The sequence below is a fragment of the Chiloscyllium plagiosum genome, unplaced genomic scaffold (genome assembly GCF_037043375.1).
Source record: "Chiloscyllium plagiosum isolate Xiang-an unplaced genomic scaffold, Cpla_swu_hap1 HiC_scaffold_33, whole genome shotgun sequence".
In the NCBI taxonomy this organism is placed as follows: domain Eukaryota; kingdom Metazoa; phylum Chordata; class Chondrichthyes; order Orectolobiformes; family Hemiscylliidae; genus Chiloscyllium; species Chiloscyllium plagiosum.
In genome coordinates, this window is record NW_028270171.1 from 22039224 (window position 1) to 22049071 (window position 9848).

Here is a 9848-nt window from a genome sequence, read left to right on the forward strand (position 1 = left end):
TGTGTGTGTGTGAGAAAGGTGAGTGTGAGTGTGTGAGAGAACGGTGAGTGTGTGTGAGAGAACGGTGAGTGTGTGTGTGAAAAAGGTGAGTGTGTGTGTGTGAAAAAGATGAGTGTGTGTGAGAATGGTTAGTGTGAATGTGTGAGAGAATGGTGAGTGTGAGTGTGTGTGAGAATGGTGAGTGTGAGTGTGTGAGAGAACGGTGAGTGTGTGTGTGAGAGAGAAAGGTGTGTGTGTGTGTGAGAATGGTGAATGTGAGTGTGTGAGAGAACGGTGAGTGTGTGTGTGAGAGAAATGTGTGTGTGTGAGAAAGGTGAGTGTGTGTGAGAAAGGTGAGTGTGAATGTGTGAGAGAATGGTGAGTGTGAGTGTGTGTGAGAATGGTGAGTGTGAGTGTGTGAGAGAACGGTGAGTGTGTGTGAGAGAACGGTGAGTGTGTGTGTGAAAAAGGTGAGTGTGTGTGTGTGAAAAAGATGAGTGTGTGTGAGAATGGTTAGTGTGTGTGTGAGAATGGTTAGTGTGAGTGTGTGTGTAAGAAAGGTGAGTGTGTGTGAGAACAGTGAGTGTGAGAACGGTGAGTGTGAGTGCGTGAGAGAGAGGAAGGTGAGTGTGAGTGAGAAAGGTGAGTGTGTGTGTGAGAGAAAGGTGAGTGTGAGTGTGTAAGAGAGAATGGTGTGTGTGTGAGAGAATGGTGTTTGTGTGTGAGAGAAAGGTGAGTGTGAGTGTGTGTGAGAATGGTGAGTGTGTGTGTGTGAGAGAAAGGTGAGTGTGTGTGTGAGAGAATGGTGAGTGTGTGTGTGAGAGAAAGGTGAGTGTGAGTGTGTGAGAGAATGGTGAGTGTGTGTGTGAGAGAAAGGTGAGTGTGTGTGTGTGAGAGAAAGGTGAGTGTGAGTGTGTGTGAGAGAAAGGTGAGTGTGAGTGTGTGAGAGAAAGGTGTGTGTGTGTGTGTGTGTAAGAGAGAATGGTGAGTGTGTGTGTGTGAGAGAAAGGTGAGTGTGAGTGTGTAAGAGAGAATGGTGAGTATGTGTGTGAGAGAAAGGTGAGTGTGTGTGTGCGTGAGAGAAAGGTGAGTGTGAGTGTGTGTGAGAATGGTGAGTGTGTGTGTGTGAGAGAAAGGTGAGTGTGAGTGTGTGTGAGAATGGTGAGTGTGAGTGTGTGAGAGAAAGGTGTGTGTGTGAGAAAGGGTTTTTGGAGGAGGGGATTGGTGGGGAGGGGTAGGTGGTGACGGTGAAATCTGACTGACTGGACTCTCTGATCTGTGCAGGGTGGAAACGATCACGAGATCTTCCACGATCCGAGGACAATTGGCCACACCGTGACGTCCCCGGATGACACTGTTCGGATTTGTAAGGAGCTCTTCCTGTAGGACCGAACCGCGGACACATCCTGTCATTCCTGGATCTCGAGCCCGGGAACTCTGCTTCTGGAAATCATGGAGAGGGTGACCGGAACTGCAGGCTCCCCTTGCCCATTTGGGATGGACAATTAGCTCAGCCATGTCAACAGCTGTGCATTGTGGGATACTGCTGCTGTGGGACGTCACTCATCCAGTTCCATATCAGTGTGACCGGAATTACGTTATTTGTTGTTCACAGTCAGATGTGCATTTACCTTTGTACGCAGCTACAAGATGGAACTATGGCTGGGACATATCAGAAACCTGTTTCACAGAGCTACCTATTGGCCAAAGGCCAGTACTACACTGTGACCGTTTGAGGAGAAAATGTTGACATAGCCATTTACAGTGGTTGCATGTTGATCGAAAAACACACGACCCCCCCCACCCAAAAAAAAAACATTGTAACAACAGGAAGCAAAAGGGGCTGGAAGCTCAAACCCAAAACCGAGAGTTTGCATGAACTTTCGAACACCAAGAACTGAGCTGAAGAGATTGCAGAGAGTTGTGAGGCCGGTCCCAGAGAATGAAGGGGGGGGTTGGATAGAGGGTGACAGACTCTTTTATTTTAAAATCCTGAAATGGGGAAACGTGGAGACTGTGAATTTCCACAGCTCAGAGTTCTGGGAGAGGATGGTTTGAGGTGAGAACATGAGGTGGGGGAGGAGGGAACACTGTGCTGTCATTCATAAAGACCGGGCCAGGACAGCTGGTGTTGTAGGAAAGAGAGACCGAGGGCTCCCGGGACATAATTCTTTGAAATCTGTGCCACATACAGACAGCGTGGTTAAAAAGGCATTTGGCAAGCTTGCCTTCATTGCTCAGACCTTTGGAGTGTAGGAGTTGGGACGTCATGTTGAGGCAGTACAGGACATTGGTGAGGCCTCTCCTGGGATTACTGTGTCCAGTTCTGGTCGCCCTGCTATAGGAAGGAGATTATTAAATCAGAGAGGGTTCAGAAAAGACTCCCCCAAGATGTTGCTGGGAGTGGAGGGTTTGAGTTACAAAGGTAGGCTGGGATTATTTTTTTCCACTGCAGTGTAGGAGGTTGAGGGGGGTGACCTGAGAGAGGGTTAATATAATCGCGAAGGGAATAGGAATGGTGAAGAACACCGGCCTTTTCCTCAGGATGAGAGAGTTCTAAACAATTGGGCAGAGAGAGCAACAGTGAAAGGAGTGAGGAAAGGGAAGGAGGGCGAGAGATGGAGGGCGAGAGATGGAGGGCGAGAGATGGAGGGCGAGAGATGGAGGGCGAGAGATGGAGGGCGAGAGATGGAGGGCGAGAGATGGAGGGCGAGAGATGGAGGGCGAGAGATGGAGGGTCAGACGTGCTTTTTGCACATGTCACAGGAACTCTGTGCAGAGAAGCAGCAAGGAGAAGGAGCAATGCTGGCCTCCACTCCCTGAGCGTGAGGGTCGACAAAGTCAAGGAGCTGGCGGGGAGTGGGATCAGAGTGAGAGTCCGGGACAGGTTTGGCCTCCCCATCCTGAGACTGGGAATGGAAGGAATTCACAGAAGGTTCACTCGGCTGAGTGTGGGAGGGAAGGGGTTGTCCTGCTCAGGCCGATGGGGTCCACTCCTATCAGAATTTAGTGAAATACAATTGGACCACAGACAGGAAGATCATGAAGGATGGTGGTGGGGCGGCTGGTGAGAGAATGTTTCCTATCAAACCAGATAAAGAACAAAGTTTAAAAATAAAGCATCTCATTCACAACACAGATGGGGAAGAATCTCTTGTCTCAAGCAGCTTTAATTCATGCAAATCTCTAAACCCGCCCCCAAACCCCATGTGAGTGGTAGAGGATAGATCTTTGTATCTATTCAAGGTGGTGTTACATCGATGTCTGACTGATGCACAGGTCGTGGGTTACATGGGGCAGGTATGAAACAGGGGGTTGGGACTACACCTGGATCGGCCAGGACCTTATTGAATGGGATAGAACACGTCAGGGGATGAACGGCCTACAGCAACTGCTATTCCGAACATCCTTATTCATCTCTTCATCTCAGCCTTACAAGACACAGTATCACACTGCCACATGGGAATTGGTGTTAATCACCGTCACGGTGAGGGCATTGGAACCCCTTGAGCATGTACCTCCATATTCCCACTTTCTCCCAGAATCCCAACAGTTTGGGAACAGGCCATTCAGCCCAACAGGTCTGCACTGTCCCTCCGAAGAGTAACTGACCCAGAACCACTTCCCTATTGCTCTACATTTCCCCCTGACTAATGCACCTCAGCTACACATCCCTGAACACTATGGGAAATTTAGCATGGCCAATCCACCCTCACCTCCACATCTTTGGATTGTGGGAGGAAACTCACTCAGACCCGGGGAGAATGTGCAAACTCCACACAGGCAGTCACCCGAGGCTGGAATCGAACCCAGTTCCCTGGCACCGTGAGGCAGCAGTGCTAACCACTAAGCCACAGTGCTACCCTAACTGCTAAGCCACCATGCCTCCCCAAAAGGGTTGTGACCTAACCTAGAGAGCAACCATCGCGATGGAGCTGATTAACTCCTGGGATCGAACTTTAGACCCAGTCTGAATGTTTATTGCTGGATCAAGGGGTGTACTTACCAACTATGCCAGCAGAGGGCTCCTCACCACAACACATGGAAACAGACCCTTCGGTCCAACCCGTCCATGCCGACCAGATATCCCAACCCAATCTAGTCCCACCTGCCAGCACCCGGCCCATATCCCTCCAAACCCTTCCTATTCATATACCCATCCAAATGTCTCTTAAATGTTGTAATTGTACCAGCCTCCACCACATCCTCTGGCAGCTCATTCCATACACGTACCACCCTCTGTGTGAAAAAGTTGCCCCTTAGGTCTCTTTTATATCTTTCCCCTCTCACCCTAAACCTATGCCCTCTAGTTCTGGACTCCCCGACCCCAGGGAAAAGACTTTGCCTATTTATCCTATCTATGCCTCTCATAATTTTGTAAACCTCTATAAGGTCACCCCTCAGCCTCCGATGCTCCAGGGAAAACAGCCCCAGCCTGTTCAGCCTCTCCCTGTAGCTCACATCATCCAACCCTGGCAACATCCTTGTAAATCTTTTCTGAACCTTTTCAAGTTTCACAACATCTTTCTGATAGGAAGGAGACCAGAACTGCACACAATATTCCAACAGTGGCCTAACCAATGTCCTGTACAGCCGCAACATGACCTCCCAACTCCTGTACTCAATACTCTGACCAATAAAGGAAAGCAAACCAAACACCACCTTCACTATCCTAGCTACCTGCGACTCCACTTTCAAGGAGCTACGAACCTGCACTCCAAGGTCTCTTTGTTCAGCAACACTCCCAAGGACCTTACCATTAAGTGTATAAGTCCTGCTAAGATTTGCTTTCCCAAAATGCAGCACCTCGCATTTATCTGAATTAAACTCCATCTGCCACTTCTCAGCCCATTGGCCAATCTGGTCCAGATCCTGTTGTAATCTGAGGTAACCCTCTTCGCTGTCCACTTGACCAATTGGCTGGGCCAATGGAACAGCTCTCTCTTCAATTGAGAAGAGCAAGATCCCACGTGGAAAGAATGGACAGAGAACTTGAGGGCTGGGGTATTATTGCATTTTATTGATAGCTTTTGCCAAGGACACCATTACCCAATCACAAACCATTCTTGCTTCCTGGTGTTCCCAACTCCAGTGTCCATTCAGCACTGACAGTGATTATTAATGATGCACATTAGCACAGTTTGACAGAATAACACGCGGCTAGATCTTAATCTCAAATGACAAAGCATTAATGGGGGTGGGGGTCGAGTGATTGGTTTGGGTTGAGATGGGGAAAGTGTCTAGAATGAGAAGCTTTTTTCATGTGGCTGACGAAAGGGTTAATCCAGAATCCAAGGCACCCTGACACCCCCCCACCCCCACCAAAACTGTGTAAAAACAAGGACTGCAGATGCTGGAAACCAGAGTCTAGATTAGAGTGGGGCTGGAAAAGGCCTCTATTCCTGATGAAGGGCTTTTGCCTGAAACGTCGATTTTCCTGCTCCTCAGATGCTGCCTGACCTGCTGTGCTTTTCCAGCACCACTTTAATCTCGACCCCCCCCAAAACTGTTGCAGTTATCTCTGCCAATTCACCGTGCCTCCCCACCAATCCCTTCCCTAACCTTCAACCCCTGGGTAAAGGCCCAATAGAGACCATTGATTCTCGGTTACTTCAACTTCTCCACCAGGATCAATCAACTTGATCCAAATCCGACACCCGGAAATCCGGGGTTATGGGGGTTGAGAACGACATCAGCCACAGCAGAGCAGAATCAATAGGCCGAAGAGCCTAATTCAGTCCCTGTATCTTATGATCAAGTGGTGGGAGTGTGTGGGGCAAGGGTCACAGCGTGAGGTGACATGATGAAAACTCTCGCCTCCAATCGGAGGCTGTTTGGATTCAAAGGATCAAGTTGTGTCCTGCTCAGGCTGTGGGTTAGGGCTCCCCCGGGCGGACATCATGGGGCACCTTGAGAGGTCAACAAAATGGCCGCTCTCCCTCGGTGGGGCCCGTGAAGTGAATAGGCAATGCACAGACCTCACCAACCACAGCAGGGCTCCCTGAGCGCCAGGTGTAGGCAGCAATTCAGCTCCTCTCCTCCCCGCTCGGTGACCGTTTCCCAGTGACTCACTCACAAAGTTAGACGCAAAATCCAATACCTGGGAAGCGGCTCACAGCACAGAGCTACAGTATCCAGAAGAGCCAGGGAGAGACATTAAAACAGTGAGAGTCAGACAACATGAGTTCTGTCCTGTTACACACACTCTCTGTAATTCAGAAATTATCATTCAGTTTGAATATTTGCCACACAGGTACCTGGCTATGTACAGAGTAACACCTGCCTGTCAAACCAAACACTCAGGGTTACTACAGCAGATGATGTGACACATTGGAAAATTCTCCTGATGCTGTCCCATCTCTCCCTGCAGCTCTACAGTTTAGGTTAGGTACAAAATTACCACTCCCTCTACACTGTCCCCATCAAATGCTCCTATGACAGGGACTGCACAGGATTAGACTCTTTTAAACTGAAAGTAAATCTGCCTCCCAATCAAACACTCCCAGAGCAGGGGGTTAGACACAGAGTAAAGCTCCTTCTACTCCTTTAAACTGAGAGTAAGGCTCCCTCGACAGTGTCCTCATCAAACACTCCCAAGGACAGTACAGCAAGGGGTTACATTCAGAATAAAGCTCCCTCTACATTTTCTCCATCAAACACTCCCAGGTCAGGGACAGCACAGGGTTAGATATAGAGCAAAGCTCTCTGTACTCTGTTACAATCATAGAATAGAATCCTAGAATCTCTACAGTGTGGAAACAGGCCCTTCGGCCCAATAAGTCCACACTGACCGTCCAAAGAGTAACCCACCCAGACCCATTACCCTACATCTATCCCTGACTAATACACCTAACCTACACGTCCCTGAACACTATGGGGCAATTTAGCATGGTCAATCCACCCTAACCTGGACATCTTTGGACTGTGGGAGGAAACCGGAGCAAACCCACGCAGACACAGGGAGAATGTGCAAACTCCACACAGACAGTCACCCGAGGCTGGAATCGAACCTGGGACCCTGGCGCTGTGAGGCAGCAGTGCTAACCACTGAGCCACCATTAAACTGAAAGTAAACAGAAAGTGAAGCTCCCTCTACACTGACCCCATCAAACACTCCCAGGACAGGTTAGATACAATGAAACGCTCCCTCTTTTAAACTAAATGTAAAGCCCCTTCGACACTGACCCCAGCAAACACTCCCAGTACAGCACGGGGTAAGAAACAAAGGCAATCTCCCTTTACTCTTTTACACTGAACGTAAAGCTCCCTCCCCATCAGCACACACAGGAGTGGTACAGCATGAGGTTAGCTACAGAGTAAAGCTCCCTCTACACTATCCACATCAAACACTGCCCAGACACATACAGCAGTGTTAGCTACAGAGTAAAGCTCCCTCTACACTATCCACATCAAACACTGCCCAGACACATACAGCAGTGTTAGATACAGAGTAAAGCTCCCTCTACACTATCCACATCAAACACTGCCAGACATATACAGCACAGTGTTAGATACAGAGTAAAGCTCCCTCTACACTATCCACATCAAACACTGCCAGGCATATACAGCACAGTGTTAGATACAGAGTAAAGCTCCCTCTACACTATCCACATCAAACACTGCCAGACATATACAGCACAGTGTTAGATACAGAGTAAAGCTCCCTCTACACTATCCACATCAAACACTGCCAGGCATATACAGCACAGTGTTAGATACAGAGTAAAGCTCCCTCTACACTATCCACATCAAACACTGCCAGACATATACAGCACAGTGTTAGCTACAGAGTAAAGCTCCCTCTACACTATCCACATCAAACACTGCCCAGACACATACAGCAGTGTTAGCTACAGAGTAAAGCTCCCTCTACACTATCCACATCAAACACTGCCCAGACACATACAGCAGTGTTAGCTACAGAGTAAAGCTCCCTCTACACTATCCACATCAAACACTGCCCAGACACATACAGCAGTGTTAGATACAGAGTAAAGCTCCCTCTACACTATCCACATCAAACACTGCCAGACATATACAGCACAGTGTTAGATACAGAGTAAAGCTCCCTCTACACTATCCACATCAAACACTGCCAGGCATATACAGCACAGTGTTAGATACAGAGTAAAGCTCCCTCTACACTATCCACATCAAACACTGCCAGACATATACAGCACAGTGTTAGATACAGAGTAAAGCTCCCTCTACACTATCCACATCAAACACTGCCAGGCATATACAGCACAGTGTTAGATACAGAGTAAAGCTCCCTCTACACTATCCACATCAAACACTGCCAGACATATACAGCACAGTGTTAGCTACAGAGTAAAGCTCCCTCTACACTATCCACATCAAACACTGCCCAGACACATACAGCAGTGTTAGATACAGAGTAAAGCGCCCTCTACACTATCCACATCAAACACTGCCAGACATATACAGCACAGTGTTAGATACAGAGTAAAGCTCCCTCTACACTATCCACATCAAACACAGCCCAGACACATACAGCAGTGTTAGATACAGAGTAAAGCTCCCTCTACACTATCCACATCAAACACTGCCAGACATATACAGCACAGTGTTAGATACAGAGTAAAGCTCCCTCTACACTATCCACATCAAACACTGCCAGACATATACAGCACAGTGTTAGATACAGAGTAAAGCTCCCTCTACACTATCCACATCAAACACTGCCAGGCATATACAGCACAGTGTTAGATACAGAGTAAAGCTCCCTCTACACTATCCACATCAAACACTGCCCAGACACATACAGCAGTGTTAGATACAGAGTAAAGCGCCCTCTACACTATCCACATCAAACACTGCCAGACATATACAGCACAGTGTTAGATACAGAGTAAAGCTCCCTCTACACTATCCACATCAAACACAGCCCAGACACATACAGCAGTGTTAGATACAGAGTAAAGCTCCCTCTACACTATCCACATCAAACACTGCCAGACACATACAGCACAGTGTTAGATGCAGAGTAAAGCTCCCTCTACACTATCCACATCAAACACAGCCCAGACACATACAGCAGTGTTAGATACAGAGTAAAGCTCCCTCTACACTATCCACATCAAACACTGCCAGACATATACAGCACAGTGTTAGATACAGAGTAAAGCTCCCTCTACACTATCCACATCAAACACTGCCAGGCATATACAGCACAGTGTTAGATACAGAGTAAAGCTCCCTCTACACTATCCACATCAAACACAGCCCAAACACATACAGCAGTGTTAGCTACAGAGTAAAGCTCCCTCTACACTATCCACATCAAACACTGCCCAGACACATACAGCAGTGTTAGCTACAGAGTAAAGCTCCCTCTACACTATCCACATCAAACACTGCCCAGACACATACAGCAGTGTTAGATACAGAGTAAAGCTCCCTCTACACTATCCACATCAAACACTGCCAGACATATACAGCACAGTGTTAGCTACAGAGTAAAGCTCTCTCTACACTATCCACATCAAACACTGCCCAGACACATACAGCAGTGTTAGCTACAGAGTAAAGCTCCCTCTACACTATCCACATCAAACACTGCCCAGACACATACAGCAGTGTTAGATACAGAGTAAAGCTCCCTCTACACTATCCACATCAAACACTGCCCGGACAGGGAAGTGTAGGGTTACATACAAAGGCAAACCTTCCTCTACTCTTTCAAACTGAAAGTAAACCTCCCTCTACACCAGAGCTGAAAATGTGTTGCTGGAAAAGCGCAGCAGGTCAGACAGTATCCAAGGAACAGGAGAATCGACGTTTCTGGCATAAGCCCTTCTTCAGGAACGTGGATTCTCCTGCTCCTTGGATGCTGCCTGACCTGCTGC

The 9848-nt window shown here is 48.1% G+C and overlaps 1 protein-coding gene across 1 annotated transcript in view; it reads left to right on the forward strand.

Moving 5' to 3' along the window:
* The window catches only part of LOC122542026 (phosphomannomutase 1-like), a 59560-nt gene extending 56443 nt beyond the window's left edge, over window positions 1-3117 (forward strand). Inside the window, exon 8 of the mRNA XM_087978349.1 lies at window positions 1264-3117. Coding sequence (XP_087834475.1) covers window positions 1264-1365 — 102 coding nt within the window. The 3' untranslated portion in view covers window positions 1366-3117. The remainder of the gene's footprint in view (window positions 1-1263) is intronic.
* Window positions 3118-9848: the final 6731 nt, after the last annotated feature.